The sequence below is a fragment of the Buteo buteo genome, chromosome 10 (genome assembly GCF_964188355.1).
Source record: "Buteo buteo chromosome 10, bButBut1.hap1.1, whole genome shotgun sequence".
Taxonomy (NCBI): domain Eukaryota; kingdom Metazoa; phylum Chordata; class Aves; order Accipitriformes; family Accipitridae; genus Buteo; species Buteo buteo.
The window spans coordinates 14,788,789-14,813,834 of NC_134180.1; the positions used below are offsets into that span (position 1 = coordinate 14,788,789).

The 25,046-nt window shown below is 40.2% G+C and overlaps 1 protein-coding gene and 1 long non-coding RNA gene across 6 annotated transcripts in view; one reads left to right on the plus strand and one right to left on the minus strand.

Moving 5' to 3' along the window:
- LOC142035956 (uncharacterized) overlaps positions 1 to 1,469 on the plus strand; it is an 87,100-nt gene extending 85,631 nt beyond the window's left edge. For all 4 annotated transcript variants that reach the window (XR_012652008.1, XR_012652009.1, XR_012652010.1 and 1 more), the window contains one exon: positions 1,167 to 1,469. This is a non-coding gene — a long non-coding RNA (uncharacterized LOC142035956). The remainder of the gene's footprint in view (positions 1 to 1,166) is intronic.
- The window catches only part of BRINP3 (BMP/retinoic acid inducible neural specific 3), a 233,730-nt gene that overhangs the window by 54,875 nt on the left and 153,809 nt on the right, over positions 1 to 25,046 (minus strand). For both annotated transcript variants that reach the window (XM_075038714.1, XM_075038715.1), the window contains exons 5-6: positions 20,368 to 20,473; positions 17,235 to 17,471 (exon numbers count right to left, since the gene is read on the minus strand). In XM_075038714.1, the coding sequence (XP_074894815.1) occupies positions 17,235 to 17,471; positions 20,368 to 20,473 (343 nt within the window). The remainder of the gene's footprint in view (positions 1 to 17,234; positions 17,472 to 20,367; positions 20,474 to 25,046) is intronic.

Below are 25,046 nucleotides of genomic sequence, written 5' to 3' on the forward strand. Positions count from 1 at the left end.
AAACACAGTTACAGTTCCACAGTAACTGGAAAAGCAGTAATATGTCACTGGACTGTGGTAAGAGACAACTTCTAGTGGAAACTGTCTTCACTGCAAATGACAGTGTGGGACTCTAAATTTACAGTCTAGCTGTGATGCCAAATCAAACCTAGTAATCCTGCAACATTATTTAAGACTTGGAATCTCAACATAGAGTCTGAAAGTCAGTCTGGGCACTTTTCTTCCTTTATAATTGCAGGAAGTTTCTTCCGATCAGAGTGCACCTATAGCAACATCTATGTTTAAACTGACATTTCCAAATTAAACCTGAAGTTACCTTCTGCCCTTTTACTCACTTTTAGTAATTTGAAACAGGTGTAAATGAGACATGAAGTACATTAACTGTGTTTTAAAATGTCTATCTTCAAACCCAGTTTCTCTTTTTCCTTTTTTTTTTTCCTTTTCTCCTGTGCTAGAGGATCATAGGGAACCCTACAAACACCAAGATAATTTATACCTAGTGATTAAAAGGAAGTCTGAAAATTTTTAAAACAACATCACTGTAGTTTACACAAGAGTTATTGAAGGCATTGTTTAGATCTTAGGGTCATCATTACTGCTGGTAATGGTAAGGGAGAAGGCTAGAACCTGGGTTGATGTCTATACAATGTAGTCAATCCGCAGGGTTGGCAGCTGGGAAAAATTACCTTTTTACTTGTCAGCTTAGGTGACTTTGATTTGAAGATAGTGAGAGGCAATAAAAAGGAATCCCATGGTGCCCACTTTTGCTAAAGCAGTTTTTAGAAAGAATTCACACCAGAGGAATAACAAAAATCTGTGACTTATTGGGATGGCAAACAAAGTTATATTAGATTTTCTGACTAAATAGAAGGACTGTTAAGGTTAAACATCACAGACTAAAAGCAGATTTACTGTAGTATTGCTGGAGTCATCCATCAGAAAGAACCTGACACGCTCTAATCACAGCAATATTTTAAAGGGCTTCTCTGATGGAGAGGAGGAGAAAGAATGAACCACATGAGGGACACTAGTTGCATTCCTTAATGTACTGCTGGGGTATTAATATAATTCATAATTAAGATGATTCCAGAACTTCAGCTGACAACAGTGTATGAAATGATGAAAAAGCTAGTACTTATCTGATGATGAAAACTTCTTTCCCCCAGGTTTCCTGTGTCTTTATGCTGTGATTCACATTTGATCTTGAAGATTTGGATTTCTCACTGGCTCTCATTAGAATGCATTCTGTCAATCAGATGTCTAAGATTTCTGTCTTCAGCACTGAACAACCTATTTAAATTTATTTACATGATTTAATTTTTTTCTTTAATTTTAACTTTAACTTTCATCTATTTAAATCTAAGTTAAAGATTTAACTTTACATTTTGTTTAACTGACTGGATTTGTGTCTGCTTTATTTAAGCATGAAATTTTTTTTTAGCAAATTAAATAACTCTGATTACTCTGGCTACGTTTGCTATTTTTTAATTGTTACTCAAACTGACTGAAATAAAAAAACTCAACAGATGTATTACTATGTGTTCAGCATCTAAGAGTCTCTACATGCAAGAATAATGACTGTAAAATTCTCTTTCCTGAGAAATACTAAGGGATTTGTGTAGATTTTGAGATCAAATATGATCACTTGCTATGCTTGTATGTATTGACTGACTGAGTGACTGTCATACCCAGTCTCTGACTTTGGAACAATCTTAGAATTCCTCCTTTACAGCTTCTTTACAGCCTCAATAATCATAAAGGCAGCACTGCCCATCTGCAGCAAATTTATAAGGCTAGCAGAGTGTCCTGGTTTCAGCTGGGATAGAGTTAACCGTCTTCCTAGTAGCTGGTACAGTGCTATGTTTTGAGTTCAGTATGCCAAGAATGCTGATAACACCGATGTTTTCAGTTGTTGCTAAGTAGTGTTTAGACTAAATTCAAGGATTTTTCAGCTTCTCATGCCCAGCCAGCAAGAAAGCTGGAGGGGCACAAGAAGTTGGCACAGGACACAGCCAGGGCACCTGACCCAAACTGGCCGACAGGTTATTCCATACCATGGGACATCACGTCTAGTGTATAAACTGGGAAGTAGGGGCGGGGAATCGCCGCTCGAGGACTAGCTGGGTGTCAGTTGGCCAGTGGTGAGCAATTGCACTGTTCATCATTTGTACATTCCAATCTTTTTATTATTGCTGTTGTCATTTTATTGGTGTTATCATTATCATTATTAGTTTCTTCTTTTCTGTTCCATTAAACCGTTCTTATCTCAACCCACGGGTTTTGCTTCTTTTCCCGATTTTCTCCCCCATCCCACTGGGTGTGGGGGGGGAGTGAGTGAGCAGCTGCGTGGTGCTTAGTTGCTGGCTGAGGTTAAACCACGACACAGAGGGTGTAAAGAATACTACCCTGAGCATCTGCACTTCCATGTCAGTGGCAACTATAATTTCCAGTCTTGATTTTACTGTATTTTACCACAGTCTGCAGCCTGGGTATTGGAAACCACCTTCACTGTGAGAGTAGGGATTTTCATCCTTCACAAGAAAGAGTAGAATAGTTTTGCAGCCTGAGTCAGCACACAGTGCTATTTTATAAAGACATGTAGCATGACCACAAATGGTTGGTCAATCTTTCCAGAAGTCATGACTCAGATGAGTCAGATGGCTATACAGCAAGACCACCACCAATCCCAAAATGCAAAGTGTGAGTTGAAACATATTTTGTCTTTTAGTAGTATTCAATAGTAAAAATATTGGCCGTGTTTGCATATAAGTTTCAACTAATTGAGGTCTCAATAAAATTCAAGAGTGAGAGAACACTAATTCTTCACTTTTTCCAAGACCAGCTTTGGGCTTCTGTTGTGCTTCGTTTTAATAAAACAGATTTGCAGATCTGGGAAGTAGATGTGCTTAGTGGAAAGACAGTTTCTTGTTTCAAAGTTGACATTTTACAGTATGCTCATATTTCATGTGGGAAAATATGAACTGAAGGAGAAGGGAGACAGTTCTGAACTAGTATCGTCAAAATATATGGTGGTTTTCAATATTTTGCAGTTTTGAAGGTGGAGATATAAATTCATGACACTAGTAAGTGGATAATTCTCTAAATCTCACTGAAGATTATGGAATGGTGAAGATGATCTCTCCTATTACTTTCTGTAGATTTTACATAAAAGTAATTATATAAGATGCAAACACTACCCCTCCCAAAAAGAATGGGATGCCTGAACTTCCTCATCTTCAGTATTACTGATATATAATTCAGTAATAAGCTTATCATGTTCTCTATTAGAACCTGCTTTCTTCAACACTTTAAATCCAATTCTTTTATACAAGGGATTTTGGGAACATCATTAATTCAATCATTATATAGAAATTGAAAAATATAATTGAACTGAGGAAGCAGGACTCTAAAGTCTCAAAACCAATCTATGCTGATGCAAACAAGAAAACTTTGGCAACTTTCTATGTCGTGCTATACATTAACTAAGGATTTGGATCTAATTTTTAGGTGAACCTTTCAAAACTGGATTTTTTCAGATGATTTTAAGTCAGTACATGTAAAGGGTAACCAATGTTCAATAGCAAGACATCCTGGAGTTATTAGGGAATTATGAAATGCATTAGACATGAAGTCCAAATCCAGTGAATCCAGGCATTTAAGACGAAATAGCTTGCAACAGGAATTCACTTCAGCTAGTACTTTGCAATCAAAGCAATGAGGGAGGCTGGATGCACAATGAAAAATAGTTTCAGCAAATACTAATGTTAAAGTTAATATCAATTTACTTTGGCTGTACTTATACCACTTGCACTTTCTGTGATACTGAAATTTACCTTTTGAAAATATGTCTATAAAGCAGATAGATACCAAAGTGATTGAAAAAATCAAACTCCACATTTTGAGAAGTTTGTCTTTTAAAGCTGTAAAAGGATACATTTCAAAATATTTACAGGATGACTTTTGATGTTTAATTATGCCTATGAAGCCACATGTCTGGTAGCATAAACAGTTTTTGTGTTCAGTGGGCCAAGTTCTTCAAGGTCTAAGATGGCTCTGGCTCTCACCTATTTAAGCTGATGCTGAACATTTAAGCACACAAGTCAAATCTATGAAGTTAATGGACTACAAATGATTAAAATAAGCACATATTTCAGCACTTCACTGAATCACCTTTAAGCCCAACTGTGACACTAAAATTTCCGACCAGGTTGTTGTAGATGTGCTATTTCCTTCCATAATATTTTGTATTTAAATTAATGTTTGAAAGAATAAGTTTTCAGTTTCAAAGCTACTTTGAGAATATACCTCATAGTATTTATTGCACATCTCCTCATCCCATGACTTTCAAGGAAATATTCCAAAAGAGATTTTGTTGCCTTCAAGGAAAAAAAAAAAAAAAAATCAACTGCTCAGTACTTGGGAAATATGCAAAGACAAGGCAGCAAGCTGCCATTGCATGTGAGCTATGTGAAAATAAATGCTTGAATGGAAGATTTTACTTTCATGTTTCCAGGAGGATTCATAAATGCTAGCGATAAAAAAAGAAATTATTGAAATGCACTTTTGCCATCTTCTATTGTTTGAGCAACCCTATCATCCCTGTCCTTATTTATTTTAATAGCCTTTTTAATTTAGAAAAATGAAATTAAGTTGCAACATGGACTGCTATGAATTTCTTTTAGAAATCACTGAGCAGACCACCATAAAAGAAAATTGCTGTCATTTAAATTGTTTAAATGAAGTGGCCAGATTTCCAAAGGCACTCAGCAGCCAACCACACCAGGATTATGGTACAGACAATGTATGATCACATTCTTATCGTTGCTGTCAGAAACCAGAGCCTGTGGATGCTTTTATGGGTCTTCATGCCTCTCAAGTGTTTTAGAGCAGTGGGTCATAATCTCTGTAAAATGCTAAATTGCCAGTCTGTCATTGACAGAGTTGCATGTTAGAATTTGCTTCTTTGTACATTGTCTTGCCAAAAGAGTTCCAAAAACTTCCAAAATCAGTGATGTGTAACAAGACAACATATTCACTAACACCATCTTCAACACTGCTGTAACCATAAGCTGTGGAAGTCCTACATACTTCAAAAATTTGAGAATTTTTCAAGGAATCTTTTCATGCTCTTTACTGTGTGAAACTAATTACCACTAGAGTGCTTAGGTCAAAGATTTTTCCTGAAATGGAAAGGCAAAGTTTACTGAGAGGATGATGTAGGAGGAGGAGCTGGACAAGTACATGCTCCTAGTATTAGGGATACAGGAAAATTGGCAATATTAAAAGAACAACACATTAATAAGGTGGGGTGGGCTACAGGCATACTAGTGAAGATTGCAGTGCTTTAATCTAACGTAGGTGGACTCCATATTTTGGAATCTCAGTGAAACTTAGTGGCTTGTGATAACAGTCGGTCAACTAGATTATCTATTTGTCCTTTTAGGCTACAAATTCCTGTGAAAGGCTACTTTCATGCACGTTAAGAAGGGGTAAATGAAACACTGCTTGATTCCATTAGAGAAGATATTTTTAGGCCACGTGTTAGATGATAAGAACACAGTTTCTTGGAATGATGTTCTCAGAGACAACTTTGCTTACACATTAATTCAGCCAAAAGCCTCAAGAAATTAATGAAATTTGTTAATAAAGGTTGAACAGCTTTAGTACGGATTTTTGATAAGGAAACAGCTGCTCATTTGCAAGGGTAGTAGCTGAGCCTGGAGGCCACAAGATATGATAAAGAATAAGCAGATGGTTCAGAGTAAACAGTTTAAAGTAGCTCTTGTAATTTCTTTGAGAACATAGTACAAACCCTGATATTAAGAGGTTATATGAAGCTTATTGAGCTAATTGTGATCAAGTATGTATTGCTGGAGGGCAGCTAGAGAGATGAAAAAGGCAGCCAAATTTACTGAGAGATAAATAACATATGGCTCCATGTCCTTCCTCCAAAATGAGATTTGGGTAGTTAAAAGGTGCCAGAAGAGCCTGCATGAAATGAAATCTGCACGTAGCAATGAATGACACATTCTGAACTGGAATATGTTTGGTTATCTAACCTATAATAATCATTGTTGCTCAAAAAAGAAATGTCACTACCAGCAAACCCAAATTGCAGACCAGAGTCCTTCTATGTGAAAACCAGGAAAATTCTTTGATTATAGAGTAACACAATCAAAATTCTTTGATCACAGAATGGTTGAGGTGGGAAAGGACCTCTGCTCCAAACCTCTGCTCAAGCAGGGCCACCTAGACCTCATTGCCCATGACCATGGCCAGTCAGCTTTGAATATCTCCAAGGACAAACACTCCACAACATCTCTGGGCAACCTGTGTCAGTGCTTAGTCACCCTCACAGTGAAAAAGTGTTTCCTGATGTTCAGAGGGAACCTCCTGTTTCAGTTTGTGCTCCCTGCCTCTGGTCCTGTCACTGGGCACCACTGAAAAGACCATGGCTCTTTTCATTTGGACCATCCCTTCAGGTATTTATCTACAGTGGTAAGATCCCCCTGAGCCTTCTCTTCTCCAGGCTGAACAGTCCCAGCTCTCTCAGCCTTTCCTCATAAGACAGATGCTCCAGATGCTTCATCTTCTTTGAGGACTTTGTCCAATATGTCCATGTCTCTGTCGTACTGAGGAGCCAAGACCTGGACACAGTACTCCAGGTGTGGCCTCACCAGTGCTGAGGAGAGGGGACAAATCCTCTCACTCAACCTGCTGGCAATACTCCTTCTAACGCAGCCCAGGATACCATCAGCCTTCTTTGCTGCAAGGGCTCATTGCTGACTCACGGTCAAACTCATGTCCACCAGGACCCGCAGGGTCTTTTCTGCCAAGCTGCTTTCCAGCTGAGTGGCCCCCAGCATGTCCTGGTGCCTGGTGCAGTACTCCCCAGGTGCAGGACTTTGGACTTTTCCTTGTTGAACATCCTGAGGTTCCTGATGTGGTGCATGCTGTCATTTCACCCAACATTACATTCATCTATCATGATTACTCGCTGCAGTTGGACATGCATGCATAGAGTGGTCATACTAAATTATTACTTTATTGCAGTTGTAATTGTAGTGTTCAGGACCTTTGACTTTTTTAACTAGGTACACACATTTTTCTTTTGCATCTCATAATTTAAAAGTTAAAACAATAATGTAAACTGCCTAATTTGGAAGAGAGGAGTAGGCTGTAGAGAAAACAGTCTTGTTGCTTTTTTTTTTCCTTTTCTTTATTTCTGGAAATTCAGATGGAGAGTTTCAACGAGACAAACTAAATTTAGCTACTCGTTGATTTCAAATGGGGTTTAGGCACTGAAGAAATGCCATTTTTTTCTTTAAAAAAATCTATTCCTCAGTTGTGTTATCTTGAACAGACAGAAGGAGAGATAACAGTGACAGTAAACAAACCATCTTAAACAGAATATTTATTTCTGCCTCTTTAGGCTAAATTCTGTCCACAGATAATGTGCATGACCTCAAATGAACCCAGTAACTTTTACAGGTCTGTATTAGGGGACAAAATTTCTTTCTGGATTCAGAGGACTGTTTTGTTATATGTAAGGTAAGGAAGGGTTTGGAAGGCAGAGAAGTTAGAAAATTAATACACTTGTATTTAACTTTACTTGAATCTGGACTTCATAGTGTCAGAGAATGGAATTCATTCATTCATTTCTCTGCAGTTAGTAGTAGACTATATGGGCCAGTAGTTAGTGCTTTTGATTATCCTGTCCCTTGTCTAATCAGACTCTTAATTACTAAATAATCTGGCCTCCTTTCACCCTACTCTTTTCTGGATAGTTTATTTTTATTATAAATTGATTAGAAAAAACCAACATAATCTTATCTCAAAAGCTGACTTCCACTGATTTAGACAGACTGAAGGATATATATCCGACATCATGGTTATAAAATATCTATTTAAAACATTAGTTTTATTTAATAAAGGGCACTTTTGTTCTCAGAACAAGTGATTGACATAAATCAGATCATGCTGATATTTGTTAATAGTGTTTTTCATAGTTTAAATGTTGCACAAGCTCTAAATTTTTCAGAACATGTCTCAGTAATCACTGTGGTTAGAAATGCTTACAAACTACTGGAAGACTTGTTCAGATGGTAATATATGATTTATATAGGGAGGCTGAATGGGCAGTGACTAAGCTATCTATCAAAAGTTCACATGCTGAATTTTTTCAACAAAGTACAGACCAATTGTATTGGGTGTGGCTGAGATGGAGTTAATTCTCCCCATAGCAGCCCTCATAGCGCTGTGCTCTGCATCAGTAGCTAGAAAGGTGTTGATAACACACCAGTGTTTTGGCTACTGCTGAGCAGTGCTGGCACAGCATCAAGGCTGTCTCTCCAACATTTTTGCCCCTCCTCAGCGGCAGGCTGGGCAGGGCAAGATCTTGGGAGGGGACGTAACCAGGACAGCTGACCTAAACTAACCAAACAGATATTCCATACCATATGACATCAGCTCAGAAATAAAAAAGCTAAGTAAAGGGAGACGGAAGGGGGGCATTTTCGTCTTCCGGAGCAACCACTACGCGTGCTGAAGCCCTGCCTCCCAGGAAGTGGCCAGACATCGCCTGCTGATGGGAAGTAGAGAATAACATCATTTGTTTTTCTTTGCTTTCGCGTGCGCCCTTTGCTTTCACTTTATTAAACTGTGTGCTTTGCCCTGGCACTGATGGCTTTGCTGTGCTGCGGGAGCTATCTTGTGGGGAGAATGAAGGAACTCAGGAACATGCTAATACAAATAATGTCTATGTGCTTTGTCCTGGCACTGATGGCTTTGCTGTGTTGTGGGAGCTATCTTGTGGAGGAGATGAGGGGACACATCTCCCTCTCCCTACCAGGCATTGATGTGAATGGTTTTATTATGCAGGCTCCCGAGGTCCTTGTTCACCCTTATGTGAGCTGTTCAATACTAATAATTAATATTGGTGGTATATTATGTGTATTCTGGAATCTGGTCTCATCCTGGTATAAGAGAAGACAAGTTTCGGGTGAGGCAATACTGAAATGTGCCCTCAAGTGACCGGTCCCTGGGTAGAAGGGTATATGGAAGGATTTGGGCAGATTCCTAGGACGGTTATCACCTCCCATAAGCTGGGACTTTACACCCGAACAGGCAAGCAACCCTGGCAAACTGACATGCCACCTGATAGAAGGGTGCCTTGCCTATCCCAATGAAAAACAGCAGCTTCTCGCACTGTACTGGGGCCTGGCCTATGCCTACCGAGCCATAGTTCAACACTCTCAGGGGACCACGGTTGAGGCAGGGACCCAGACTGCATCTGAGGACACCATGCTCGAGATAGGGACCCAAACAACAACAACAACTACAGTAATTGCCCCATTAGTGAAAAAGAAACAGTGGACAAGGACATCAACGGGTCCATACCATCGATTAGTGAGGGAAGAAGAAGAAGAAGAGGAAAGGTTTAATCTAGAAGCTGGTCCTTCAACAAAGAAATTGGAGGAAGGAGTGAGAGAACTTAAACAGGAAACGGAAACTACCCGGTCCCTGATGTCCTCAGAACTTCGGGACTTGCAGAAAGATTACAGCCGCCAGCCAGGTGAGCAGATTGCTGCCTGGCTGCTCTGACGCTGGGATAACTGGGCTGACAGTCAGCAACTGGAAGGCAAGGCAGCCCAACAGCTGGGATCCCTCACTAGAAACCAGGGAATTGAAAGGGGAATTAGAAAACAGGCAGCAATTTGCAGTCTCTGGAGCCGCCTCCTCTCAAGTGCAAGATATCCATTCAAGGAAGATCTTGTGAACTCCTCAGGAAAGTGGACTACCGCAGATGAAGGCATCCAGTACCTGAGAGAGTTAGCAGTGGTGGAAGTCATCTACAGTGATCTAGATGATGAGGAGGTCTCCAAAGATCCAGAGGATGTCCTGTGCACATGGGCCATGTGGAGAAAGGTGATTCAAGGTGCCCCAGTGTCATATTCTAACAGCTTGGCAGCAATGTATTGCCCAGATATGGAAACACAAACTGTGGAGAAAGTGTTGTCTTGGCTCCAAAACTTTGAGGAAAATCTCTGTGTCTCCTCATCCCTACAGGACAGTGCCTTGGCTGTGAGGGACGCTCCAAGAAATCAGTCCCCTCCTGCCCTGGTCAGAGGGAAAGGGAGCCCAAGGCGTATGCCGCGTGGTACACTCTGGTTCTTCCTGCGTGACGAAGGGGAGGACATGAGGAAGTGGGATGGTGAACCCACCTTTAAGTTGGAAGCCTGTGTACGTTAACTGAGAGGGAAGACAACTGTTAAGAAGGGGTCACCCAAGAAGAAGGCTGTCAGCGTCGTTGCTGTAGAGGCAATGCAATCAGCAGTTGAAAGCAATCGGTGATCCTCCAGGCATAGAAGAACTGAAACGACCTCCCTTGATTCTGGTGAGGGGACTTCTGGTCTGGTACCGCAAGGGTCAGACAGTGAATACTCTGATGAGGAACAGCAATAGAGGGTCCCTGCCTTCGGTCAGGAGGAGGAAAGGGATGAACGGATGTACTGGACTGTGTGGATTCGATGGCCTGGCACATCAGACCCACAGAAGTATAAGGCTTTGGTAGACACTGGTGCACAGTGTACGCTGGTGCCATCAGGGTACAGGGGCACAGAACCCATCTGGATCTCTGGAGTGACAGGGGGATGCCAAGAATTGACTATACTGGAGGCTGAGGTGAACTTAACAGGGGACAAGTGGGAAAAGCACCCCATTGTGACCGGCCCAGAGGCCCCTTGTATCCTTGGCATAGACTACCTCAAGAGAGGGTACTTCAAGGACCCAAAGGGGTACCGATGGGCTTTTGGTGTAGCCACTGTAAATGCAGAGAAGATCAAACAGCTATCTACCCTGCCTGGCCTCTCGGAAGATCCCTTCATTGTGGGATTGCTGCAAGTTGAAGAACAGCAGGTGCCAATTGCTACCAGGACGGTGCACCGGCAGCAATATTGCACAAACCGAGACTCCCTGGCTCCCATCCATGAGGTGATTCATCAACTAGAGCGCCAAGGAGTCATCAGCAAGATTCATTCACCTTTTAATAGTCCTATATGGCCAGTGTGAAAGTCTGATGGAGGATGGAGGTTAACAGTAGATTATCGTGGCCTGAACGAAGTGACACCGCCACTGAGTGCTGCTGTACCGGACATGTTAGAGCTCCAATATGAACTGGCATCAAAGGCAGCCACGTGGTATGCTACAATTGATATTGCCAATGCATTTTTCTCCATTCCTTTGGCAGCAGAGTGCAGGCCACAGTTTGCCTTCACGTGGAGAGGTGTCCAATACACCTGGAATCGAGTGCCCCAGGGGTGGAAGCACAGCCCTACCATTTATCACGGATTAATCCAAATGGCACTGGAACAAGGCGATGCCCCTGAACATTTACAATACATAGATGACATCATCGTGTGGGGCAACGAGGCAGAAGAAGTGTTTGAGATGGGAAAAAGAATAATTCAGATTCTTCTGAAAGCTGGTTTCACCATAAAGAAAAGCAAGGTCAAGGGACCTGCACAGGAGATTCGGTTCTTGGGAGTAAAATGGCAGGATGGATGCCGTTATGTCCCTATGGATGTGGTTAACAAGATAGCAACTATGTCTCCACCAGCTAACAAAAAAGAAACACAAGCTTTCCTAGGCCTCGTGGGGTTCTGGAGAATGCATATTCTAGGTTATAGTCAGCTTGTGAGCCCTCTCTATTGAGTAACCCAGAAAAAGAACTATTTTGAATGGGGTCCTGAACAACAACAAGCCTTTGAGCATATCGGACTGGAAATAGCTCATGCAGTAGCTCTTGGGCCTGTCCAGACAGGACCAGATGTACAAAATGTACTCTACACTGCAGCTGGGGAGCATGGTCTCACCTGGAGCCTGTGGCAGAAAACATCAGGAGAAACCTGAGGTCGACCATTAGGGTTTTGGAGCCAGGGGTACAGAGGATCAGAAGCCCACTACACCCCAACTGAAAAAGAGATACTAGCAGCATATGAGGGGGTTCGAGCCGCTTCAGAAGTTGTTGGTACAGAAGCATATCTCCTCTTGGCACCAAGATTGCCCGTGCTACACTGGATGTTCAAAGGAAACATCCCCTCTACACGTCATGCAACCAGTGCTACATGGAGTAAGTGGATAGCATTGATCACGCAATGAGCTCAACTGGGGTGTCCTAGTTTCAGCTGGGATAGAGTTAACTGTCTTCCTAGTAGCTGGTACGGTGCTATGTTTTGAGTTCAGTATGTGAAGAATGTTGATAACACTGATGTTTTCAGTTGTTGCTCAGTAGTGTTTAGACTATAGTCAAGGATTTTTCAGCTTCTCATGCCCAGCCAGGGCACCTGACCCAAACTGGCCAACAGGGTATTCCATACCATGTGACGTCCCATCTAGTTTAGGAACTGGGAAGTGTGGACAGGGATTCGCCGCTCAGCGACTGGCTGGGTGTCGGTCAGCGGGTGGTGAGCAATTGCCCTGCGCATCATTTGTACATTCCAATCCTTTTATTACTACTGTTGTCATTTTATTAGTGTTATCATTATCATTATTAGTTTCTTCTTTTCTTTCTATTAAACCGTTCTTATCTCAACCCACGAGTTTTACTTCTTTTTCCCGATTTTCTCCCCCATCCCACTGGGTGGGGGGGGGGAGTGAGTGAGCGGCTGCGTGGTGCTTAGTTGCTGGCTGGGGTTAAACCACGACATGGGGAAATCCAACTGCCCGGGAATTCTGGAAGAGATCACAGACTGGCCAGAAGGCAGAGATTTTGGAGCAATGCCTAAGGAGGTGGCTTGTACCCAAGAGGCACCACCATATAATGAGTTATCAGAAGACGAAAGGCATTATGCTTTGTTTACTGATGGATCCTGTCGTGTGGTAGGGAACCATTGGAAGTGGAAAGCTGCTGTGTGGAGTCCCACACAACAATTCGTTGAGGCCACTGAAGGAGAAGGTGAGTTGAGTCAGCTTGCAGAAGTGAAAGCCATCCAACTAGCCCTAGATATTGCTGAACGAGAAAAGTGGCTGGTACTCTACCTCTATACTGACTCCTGGATAGTGGTTAATGCCCTATGGGGGTGGCTACAGCAGTGGAAGAAGACCAATTGTCAATGCAGGGGTAAACCCATCTGGGCAGCTGCAATGTGGCAGGACATTGCTGCCCGTGCAGAACACATGACTCTAAAGGTACATCATGTAGATGCTCACATGCCCAAAAGCCGTGCCACTGAAGAACATTGAAATAATGAACAAGTAGACAAGGCTGCCAAAATAGAAGTAGCTCAGGTGGACCTGGACTGGGAGTGTAAGGGTGAGCTATTTGTAGCTCGATGGGTCCATGAGACATCGGGACATCTAGGGAGAGGTGCAACATATAGATGGGCTCGTGATCGAGGGGTGGACCTGGCCATGGAGGCCATCACACAGGTCACTCATGAATGAGAAACATGTGCTGCAATCAAGCGAGCCACCAAAGTATCCCTGAAACAGAGGGCGGTGGCTGGGTTTTCGATATGGCAAGGCCTGGCAAATTGACTACATTGGACCACTGCCATGAACATGCCAAGGCAAGCGCTACATACTCACCATGGTGGAAGCCACTACTGGTTGGTTAGAAGCATATCCTGTAAACCATGCCACTGCCCAAAACACCATCTTAGGCGTCAAAAGGCAAGTTTTATGGCGACACGGTACCCCAGAAAGAATTGAATCAGACAATGGGACTCATTTCCGAAATAACCTCATAAGCTCCTAGGCAAAGAAACATGGCATTGAGTGGGTGTACCACATACCCTATCACCCACAAGCATCTGGAAAAATTGAGAGATATAATGGACTGTTAAAGACTATATTGAAAGCACTAGGCAAAGGGGCATGGAAGCATTGGGATACAAATTTAGCAGAAACCACTTGGCTAGTTAACACCAGAGGATCTGCTAACCGTCCTGGTCCTGCCCAAACAAAACCCCTACATACTGTGGGAGGAGATAAGGTCCCCGTAGTGCACATGGGGAAGTGGCTGGGGAAGGCAGTGTGGATTGCACCTCCCACAGGAAAAGGCAAACCCATTCGTGGGATTGTCTTTGCTCAAGGACCTGGATGTACATGGTGGGTAATGCAGAAGGATAGGGAGACCCAGTGTGTGCCTCAAGGACATTTAACCTTGGGGGAAAAATAACCTGTGATGTGAGTTGTATGTTGTAGGAAGTAATGTAGCAGGAATGACCTGAACTGCAGAGGAGTGAACTTCGCAAGGAACCAGACAAGTGCATCGGTGACCCAGACCAAGCTGGTGTTGGTCCCCAACGATCGAACATACTGCTTCTCCTGTCCTGACCACTCATCTTGACAGATGGGGCCCAAGTCATAACCTGTGTGTGAACATCTAGAGGAGTGGAAGAAGCCCATGGAATATCTATCTGTTAAAGGACAGGGGATAGTAATTAATAAGAATGTATAAATCTGTATGTTGGGTATAAAAGTGGTTTAAGTATGTAGTTTCATTTGTAAGTGTTGGTAAGAAGGGATTTCAGTAATGAGAATTAAATACAATGGCGTGGTTAGAAGATATGTATATTAAATTATGTGGGACCTGAGCATGATGCAAATGGTATGGAATAAGGGGTGGAGATTGTATTGGGTGTGGCTGAGATGGAGTTAATTCTCCCCATAGCAGCCCTCATAGTGCTGTGCTCTGCATCAGTAGCTAGAAAGGTGTTGATAACACACCAGTGTTTTGGCTACTGCTGAGCAGTGCTGGCACAGCATCAAGGCTGTCTCTCCAACATTTTTGCCCTCCCCTCAATGGCAGGCTGGGGCAGGGCAAGATCTTGGGAGGGGACGTAACCAGGACAGCTGACCTAAACTAACCAAACAGATATTCCATACCATATGACATCAGCTCAGAAATAAAAAAGCTAAGTAAAGGGAGACGGAAGGGGGGCATTTTCATCTTCCGGAGCAACCACTACGCATGCTGAAGCCCTGCTTCCCAGGAAGTGGCCAGACATTGCCTGCTGATGGGAAGTAGAGAATAACATCATCTGTTTTACTTTGCTTTTGCGCTCGACCTTTGCTTTCACTTTATTAAACTGTCCTTACCTTGACCCATGAGCCTTTTGTTATATTTTCTCCCCCCTGTCCAGCTGAGGAGGGGGAGTGATAGAGCGGCTTTGGTGGGCACCTGGCGCCCAGCCAGGGTCAACCTACCACACCCATACACATACAAGATTACTCATCTCATCTTTCCATGAACATCTTTATGCAAAACAGTTTTTAAGTTAAAAGCAGAGATTTTCTTAGCTACCTATGAGATATGGAAGTCACGCATTGCATATTTATTAGATTAAAAATGATTTAAATAATTCAAGGGCTAAAGAAAGGGTGTGGTATATGTCTTAATGATGTTAATAATCTACATTTCACACTTTTTAGTAACCACACCTACTAGCAATTGCCTAATTGACAAGGTATGTGAAGTTGCCATTTTTGTGATTCTCACAGCATAGCTAAATAGCCTTTTTTTAAAAGCACAGAATTTAAGTTATACCCATTTTTCCCTGATATTCATGTCTCAGTCCTGAACATAGGACTATATGTGTGGCTGAGAACTACTCAAACTCATAACTAATTTCATGCCCCTATACAGCTTGCTATAAGAATCCTCCACAGATTCAGAGATGTGTCCTCTTTCAGCTTAACTAAAATTGCTGTTAAGTAGGTGCCATCAAATGACATTCTTCAGGCACTGAACAGTATCACTTCCCATTCAAATAGGACAAAATATAGTAAACAAAACTGCACCCTTCTGTAGAGTCAATACACTTGTCCTACTTTGCGAAGTAGTGAATGATAGCATGACTCCATAAATGCTTAAAGGTGTCAAAATAGTCATTGGGAAAATGCATTTTTATGTGCACAAAAATAAAACATAATTTCATACTTTTATAATCAGAGAAATCTGTGATCCTCCAAGGAGAAATATTGTAAGTCCTCATGCTAAGAGCAAGACCAAGGCTGGGAAAAGGGCTTGAGATCTTCCAAGCAGACTCAGATTTAGGCATTGGGTCTCACTAAAAGTTATAACAACTGAAATTTTAACTGATATAGGGTCTTTTGAAATTCTTAACCTTAAACTGAGAAGTCAGTCTTTAACAATAAAACAAAATATAAAACAAGAATGTATACAAAGTGCTGTTCACAGTTAAGTATTGTACTGATATTTCTTCTTCTCTCCCACACTCTGCCCCTGACCACTGAATAGTCTTCTTCCCTCTCTCTTCTACTGATTCATTCTCTTTCTCCAACACAACTCATTAAAAACTGTGATTTTTTTCTTTTTTCTGCTTCTTCTTTATCTCCCTCATCTCCCTCATTTCTTCTTTTCCCTCAGTGTTTTTTCCCAGGGCTGCTGAGTTCTCCTTACTTTTCCTACCATCTGGCTAGACAGCTGTTACTGATATCACTGGGTGAGTGAGTTGTAAAAACAGTTGTTCAGAAGCTGATTTACCTGTGGTTCCCAGTCTCTATGAGACTGGAAGTTCTGATGATCAGGACAGGTGAAATGATGTATGAAACAAACACTGATGCTTTAAAGAAAACTAATGTGGCACAAATGTGTTGCAGAGACAACGTGGATAGGTCCAGTTTAAACAGAAATCGTGTGAAGCAGCAAGTTGCCAACTACGATGGAATGAACTATTAACTGCTTGGTAAATCAAGAGCCAGCTATGCTTTCCATGTTAGCTTCATGGTATTGCTGGAGGGACAGGATAAAGGGGAAGTACAGGAGAAACTTTGATCCAACACTGAAAAATGGATGTGAAATGAAGCACCTGTTTCAGCTGCATTACAGAACAAAAATGCAGAATACCCATATAAAGTGTTTAACCTGACTTTGTTCTTCATTTGTTCTGCTTTCTGCCTCCTCCAGTACACTTCTTGCTCCAATAGGGACCAAGTTCTCACAGCCCTGGACTCCAAAATGTATAGCAGATGAGCACTCAAACATAGCTGCCTAAATCCTAATGTAATTACACAGACTGCTGATCATCACGAGGTGAGGACACTTCCTATCAGAAAGTTATAATAATTAAGACTAAGGTCCAGGATGTATTTAAGTAGGTTTAGCTTTAGATGTTAGAACCATTCTGGAGACTTCAGATGGAGTCTGTTGTATAAATGCTTTTTGTGAGATACAGCCAAACAGACAAAAATTGTATAAAACATCTCACCAGATTCTTCAAATTCACTGTTGTATGCATTCCAAGTCTCACTTATGCGGAGCAGATTTTCTTCCATGGCTTGAATGTCCATGTAGGGACAGTTGCACTCTGGGAATTTGGGACCACACTGACACCAGCAATCATTGTCCTTGCAGATGAACTCCCCCTCTGAATTGCAGGCAATATAGCTCAGAGCTGCCTGAACAAAATGTTCTTGCAGATACTCAGGCAGGATGACCTGAAGACCTGAAGGCAATAGAGTAAGTATTATGTTATTAAATGAAAAGGAATGGTCGAGCCAAGCAGCTTCCCCAACCTATAAAACAAACAAACAAACAGATTATGAAAAAGGAAACTATATGGCTTTTTAAGGACAATTTACACATCTGTCTAGCATTTGCACTGTGATATATTTACTTCCTTAAGAATTAATTTCAGATATATTCCTCACATTTGCCTCTCCATATGGAACACCGATTCTACTAACTAGTAACCTGTGTTCCTCAGATAGAGCATTCACTGGTGTAATTTCTTTCTAGGGGATTGTCAAAAACAGAAAGAAAGGATTACATCAACTTCTTGTAAATAATTGCTGAATGAACAGCCTCAGCAGTAAGAGCATTGCAGTAGGAAAGCATGCAGCTGAATTATAATCTTGGTACTAGCAGCTAATGCAAATTTTGAGAGTGCTGATGAAGGGAAAGCAGCCCTGAAAGACAGAGTAAAGAGTGTAATCAGAAAAAGAGGTGTAAAGGTAAACATTTCCATTCTGTATTGGACTTATTTTCCATGTTGCCTTTGACACAACAAGATATAGCTTGTCTAAATAACTCTAGTTATGTCTTCATGATTCTGTAGAGACAAACTAAGAAGAATGGGAAAAATTGGTTTGGAGGAAATTCTAGAAAAAATGAAATTTGGCTGATAGTTCATTTCTTGTAACACTGGTATTTAAATGCTAAGGGACAGTCAATTGATGTGATGGGTAGGGCTATAAAAACTTGAGAAAGAAAATTTATTCCTAAATCTACTAAACGTTTAACACGGAGAAAGGGTGGACAGTCTACCTCCCATGGTGTTTCAAAAAATTCCTGCTATGTCACAAACCCCTTTGCAAAGTGTCTTCACAATTTAGCCTGCCATGACATGCAGAGGCCTTGCAAAAGCATGTCATATTGATGTATCAGAACCACAGAGCAGGTGAATCAAAAATGCAGATTATTTGTGACCAGAAATTTAGACTTATTCATCTGAAAATTTTAACCATTGCTTATATGATCCCAATGATAGGAATGAGTATTATATATAGAAGCATTTTAACTAACTAGCTATCAGTCACTCTAGCTACAATAGTAATCAACCAATCAAAAAGCCACTGAAAGGTACACTATACATTTTTATTTATTATTTGTTGTTATTTTCTGTGGCAAAAATAATCTCTCTCAAACTAGTGGAGCTTATTTGTGGGCCAAGTAATTTCTCAGCACATGGACTGGTTGGTTGTGATGTAGGTTTCTTCTACACAGGCACTTTGACAATTTTGTAGAGGTTTATCCCTTATTTTTAAGTACATAAAAATGATAGCTGTAATAGTAATTTCATAACTCTTCCAAGTCAAAAGTCATATCACAATTGCTAAAACTGTCTGTGCTTTCTTCTACCTCATGTCAAAATTTGTAAAACTGTTGTTACCTGTGTAAACTTTTCACTGTACGTGTATACTTGTGAAAAGCTTTGAAATTGTGAAAGGAAAAGAAAGGCAAATAAGCAAACTTGAGTCTTGTTCAATTCTTCCATGATAAGTATGAAATAGTCTACGCAGTTCTGATATTATGTTTCTCATAATGACAATCCAACGGCATGCATCAAACCACTGTCTGAGGGATGTAAAGATTATTTTCCAAATTTTAACTGACAAACATCATGCATATACTGGAGACCATTAAAAATCACAAATTATTTCTGGACATATTTAATTGCATCCCAATGGAAATGACAAGTTCTTTTTTTAAAAAATGTATACTGTCTCTGAAATCACTGTGTGATTTTATGGCTTTTAACATATTCTGGGGAGAGAGAAAGGAAAGGGAAAAAAACATGGATTTGTTAAACAGAAGATAATTTTTCTCTGACAGCCATTCTTAATAGTCAGCAACAACTTCACACTATATGTCCAACTGATTTATGAACCAATAAGGAAAATTTTTAAAACTGGAAACTACCTGTAACTACAAATTAAGAACTGTATTCTTCTCTCATTGTATATACACAAAGGTAAACACAAGTACATAAATTAAAGAGAATTTAGTCTGTTTTCATAGTAATAATAAGTTGTTTATGCTACATTTGTGTAACTGAAAAAAGCAATTATTAATGGCCTAATACCCTAGAGGATGACTTTTCAAGAGTGTTTATGTACCTGATATGCAGGTTGGGAAATGCATCTACTGGAACTAACAAAAAATGAATTAGAAATGTTTCCTCTTTTCTTCCTTTTCCTTTTCCTTTTCCTTTTCCTTTTCCTTTTTCTTCTCCTTCTCCTTCTCCTTCTCCTTCTCCTTTTCCTTCTTCTCCTTCTCTTTTTTCTTTTTTTTCTTTTTTTTCTTTTTTTCTTTTTGTTTTAATATATAATTACTACTATTTTTCTAATGAGTGAGATGACTAACCTTCCATGTTTTCTTAGAAGTCCCAAGAAGAGCTTTTGGACTCTTCATTATTTAGAGTCTTTGAAAACCTGTATCTTGCTCTTCCGGTGACTCCATTCATTTCAGTGGGACAACTGCATGAGGTATAAGCTACTACTCAGTATGTGCAAAGCAGGCTGAGCACACTAAATGTCACTCCCTGCTTGGCGGAATCTATGCAAGTTCAGGCTGTTTAAGAGGTGTGCAAGTGGTTGCTAAATAGGGCTGTAAAATGTTAACAGCATTATTCAAATTATTTTCTGATGTGTACAGAAATTGTTTCAATTTCAAAGGCAACATGAGTTACTGACATTTCCTTCACTTTGTCTAGAATGTACTTATTGCACACACAAAAAAATTAGGAAAATGACCTTTTATGAGGCGGAAGAAAGAAAAACAAATAGTGTGATAAATGTCATCCTGTTCCAAAACAAATTAATGAAATTGCACCTACATACCTTGCAACTGAATCTTATTTTCAGGACTCTGAACCAGAACAGAGCTGACAGAATCTAGGTTGTCATAGTTACTGCAGCCAAGAGGACCGGTCCGTGTTTCTGTTACCTGATGGTAAGGGAATGGAAAAGCGTTTGCTGTATTATTCAAAACAGGCTGAGAAGTTCAGAAGCTTGTTTCATAAAATTTCCCTTTTATTCAGCTAGCGGTACATTTCAGGCTTAAGATGAAATAGCTCGATTTAATTATGAAAAGTAGGACTGCGAATGTTTTACCAGTACCACAAACTTCAGGGAGTGCTAATTCTGTTGCAGAGAATCCTTATACATACTTTAGCTGACCAGCTAAGATGATTTATTTCTTCATAGCTATGGGAATTAGAATGAGTTTGATAAACATCGTTCATAGAAATGAGGACTGTGATTTTCACTGATGAAACTTGTGCACATGGCAACTCCTTGTTGAAATCATGGAAAACACTTTGACTTTTCCTGTGTAGCACAGCAGGATTCAAAAGTAAACACCTTTTATGAGCTGTATTTATAATGGTGGTAGGGTGGGATATTTTTCACCAGTGAAAGGCCTAAGATAAGTTTAGACCTCAAACCCTAGACATACTGCCTATTGTAATCATCGAATCCATGACCACAGAATCAAAATACAGCTAAATTTATCAAAACCGAATCACCACAAGTAGAGCTCTGGCTTAACAGTTGAGGATTACGCTTGGCAACGAGCAGTTATTTAAATGAGTAAATACATTTAAAAAAAAAAATTATTTAAATGCTTCATGGAACATTATAGATAATTCTTAGATGTCAACAAAATAATTATAAAGGCTAATTTCTTTTTTAAATGCTATCCGAAGCGGAAAAAAAAGGGTCTAATGTAGTGTCTCGGCAGTGAAGCACTGCGGCTTTTGAAGCGATGCTGTGATGCCCAGAGGCCATGATCTCACATTTTTTAAACTGGATTAGGTGCTGTAGAAAATTCATGACTTTGTAGTTCCTTCTCCTTTATACCAAGACCAGGCAGAAAGAAGAAAACAAAAACGGACTAAAGGTAGTACAAGCAGAGCCATAGCAGGAAATGCTAGCCGTGGGATATCATCCCAGTCTACTACTGCCAAAGTACAACCAATTCCTCTAACGTACCCCCTCCCAGACTGCTCCCAGCCACTATCCTGGAACTTCTTAGCTCTCTTCCTTTTACCATCTCAGAGGTTGTGGCCAGATTTACCCTTATTTGGCGATCTGCCTCAGTTTTGAATACAACCACTTCTATTTTCTGTTACATCAGGTACGGTATTAAGCTCTGGATCGCCTGGAGAATGAGCCTAAATTCTAGGGCCAAGGAGCTCATTTCCAAAATACTCACCTCCACCGAGCAGCAGTCTGTCATGCAGACAACTAACATTAATTTTTACAAACAGAAGGAAGCTTTCTATTTTAACAATCTGTTTTGAAAAGAATATGAAGGTTTGCTAAAATAATCCATGAATGTTCATGTTGCTTAGGCTTGCCTGGCTCTCTTACAGTCTGTGCTACCACCAGCACATGTGGGTGGCTGCAGCTGGATCATGATGTTCTTGAAACCAGAGGTTTCACATTTTCCAAGATCTCTTGCACTTTTGCAAAGTAAATACAAATTCTTAGGCTATTCCAAGCTCTTGGCACTTTTCTGTTGCTTTGATCTAATGTTCCAGAGAGTGGAGAAGGAGACCCTTTGCAGTGCCAGCAGCCCGTGGAGAGGACACACAGAACTGGCTTCAGCCAAACCTGTTAGCAGAGTGCCAGCTGTGCAAGGAAATGAGATAGAGTCAGGATGTCTCCTCCCTGCACATATCCTTAATATTTATGCCAGGGCCAGATTTACAGTGTTTTTTGCTTAATCATCCTGAATCAGCACAAAGACTCTTGCATGGGCATCAGATTTGGCTTGGACATGGTTGGAATGACAATTTTGATTTACCCGTGACCCTTCAGTCCCCTCTCTCTCCCAACAAGTGGTCTAAAATTCCATTCTAAAATCTCATTTTTGTGTAGTACCCCCAGCCCATATACAGAATCCTAATCTGTTTATACAATACAGTCACCTACATTAAGTAAGATAAATAGCCAGAAGACATTAAAAGAGGTGAATGTTGTGAGTTTTATCCTAGTTCTGAAAGATTATGCTCAGCATTTACCTATGCAATTCTTTATTTACAGATCCATTTATTTTAGTGTTGTTTTGTTCTGTATATTATTATTATACTTTTCAACCATTTGTCTATAAGGCAATGCAGCTTCATAAAGTTATATGAAATGTACAAACTATAAAGCCAATTTTGCAATTGCTATCCATTCTTATTATTCTTATACCTCCTGAAGTCACAAAATAAGAAAGGGTAGTAAGTAGCTTTATAATTACTGTGTCCCTTTCTGTTCATGCACCTTCATTCTTCATTTGGATTATGCAAGACATAGGTAGAGAGTACCACTGTTTTGATTATGGGAGTGATAGCACTTGCTGTATTTAGGTGTGTGAAGAGGCAGAACAGGGAAAAATCATCATTAAATGTCTTTTTTGCCTTTTAGAGACTGATTATATAAATCCACTGATTCAAAAGAAAACTATATATATAAAAAAACTGAGCGTAGTTAGATTTTGAGGTGATTTACAGACATTCATGATTGTGAAAGGTAAGCAATAAAATATTTTCCTAATAATAGCAATAATAAATAACAGTCCATAAATAGAGCAATAAATAAGAAGCTTTTCCAAACATTATGTTTTCACTCAAAGCTATATATTTGTATTATTCATTCTTTTACTTTTCCAAGTACCCTTGCCTTCCTCTGTCAACTCCTTTGTTCTGGTACTCTTAGATTCTGCACAGAAAATACATTGCAAGACAACATATAGTTGTATAGTCCCAATATACAACAAAAAAAGACTAAAGTAGATCAAAAGCATCCAAACTCCAATGTTCTATGGATGACACTTCTAGTCAGAGGTCAAAGTTATGCAGTTACATATGCTTTTTTATGCTTTACAAATCCTACTCAACAAAGATCGTAAATCAGCAGAAAAAATGAAATCCTCAAATTTTCTGATCAAATGCAAGGATTTCATTTTGGGGTAACTCATTTTGATAAAGCAGACTAGAGACAGAAAGAAAAAAAAAAAAAGGTCCAAAAGTATTAATTCTGGTTTAATCCAAGTGTTACTGAAATCACCAATGACTTTACATTTTTGTTTCAGGAACAATGGAAACAAAATTGGAAAGGCAATGGCTTTTCTTTAATTACCTTCCAATCATAGAAGTGTGACTATATTCAGTTCCAAGATCACAGCTGAAAAGTGTTTCGTCTGAAAGTGTACAATAAAAGATAAACCCAAAAGAGGAGAGCGAAAGGTAAAATGTAAATGCAGAGTATGCTAAGATGCTAGCAAAGTCCAGAAATGACTGCATATGAGCAAAGAGCATCATAACCACATGCTTGTTTTGTAAGAGCTAGACCTGCAGTCCATAAAGAATGCTAACTCACAAAGCAAAATACCACAGAACAAAGTTATTTAATAACCAAAACCCCCTAAGAACCAGTAACAAAATATGTGTGAAACCATCTGACATGAACCAGGCAGGCTATTCTCAAGTGCCTTGTTTTCAAAGATTATCATGGAACAGGTTTCCCTGGGCAGCAGGGTTTTCAGTTCCCAGAAATAAACTATAACATTTGGCATTAATGAGACAAATGCCTACAGTTTTCAGTCAGTTAAATCTCATAACCATGGTGATAACGACCTGATTATAAGTGCACTGAGAACATACCTCCTAGCACTTAAGCAGGGCTGAATTCTTGTGATATCAGTGGGTAGTATATCCCTGAGAAACAGTGTGCTTTTTTTGTCCATGATAATTAAGCCTATAGAAGGCTTTCCTAATAAAAGGGAAATGTATTTCTGCAGAGATTTTGTTCCTGGTGTGTCCTTTTAAATGCACATAGCTAATATTACTAACTACATGCCCATGCAGACATGGTGTGTTGTCTTGCATAAAGGACTATCCTCTTCAGCAAGACTCTTTAAAAATGTATTTGACTTCTAAGGAAGATAACTAAGCCAACACAAAGGAGACTGAGACAATGCTAGTTACTTCAAAATAGGCAGCTGCATTCATATTCGTATAAACCTCTTTAATATTTTAAACATTAAAATAATGATTTAGAGCAAACTCATCATATATACATGACTACTCATGGAAGAAGGTCTCTTCTGAAGGACTGGTGCAGACAGAAGAAAGGGAAAAAGTATGGAGGGGGAGAAACCAGAAGTCTTTAGGATTCTCCTGGATGACTCTCCTATCAACCTCATCTTCAGGACTTGTCTTCCAGCCCATGTTCCCACACATTGTCATCCCTGCACATTCTGCAATCAGTGCTCATTTCACCTAAAAGAAAATTGATCATGAATAGGAACTAAATGTACTTTCTAGTTAGAAGTGGATCTCCTGCCAACCCCCCCCCCCCCAGCTCGACAGTTTTTCACAAAAGCACCTTTCTTTCAGCACTTTCTTTACCACACTATAGTTGTTGCTCTGCTGCCCTACTTGTGTCATTGAGCATATTAAAAGACTCCCAGTAATTAGTGTATAATTAAAATAAATCGAATCTTCTGAATGTTCCAGGCACTGACA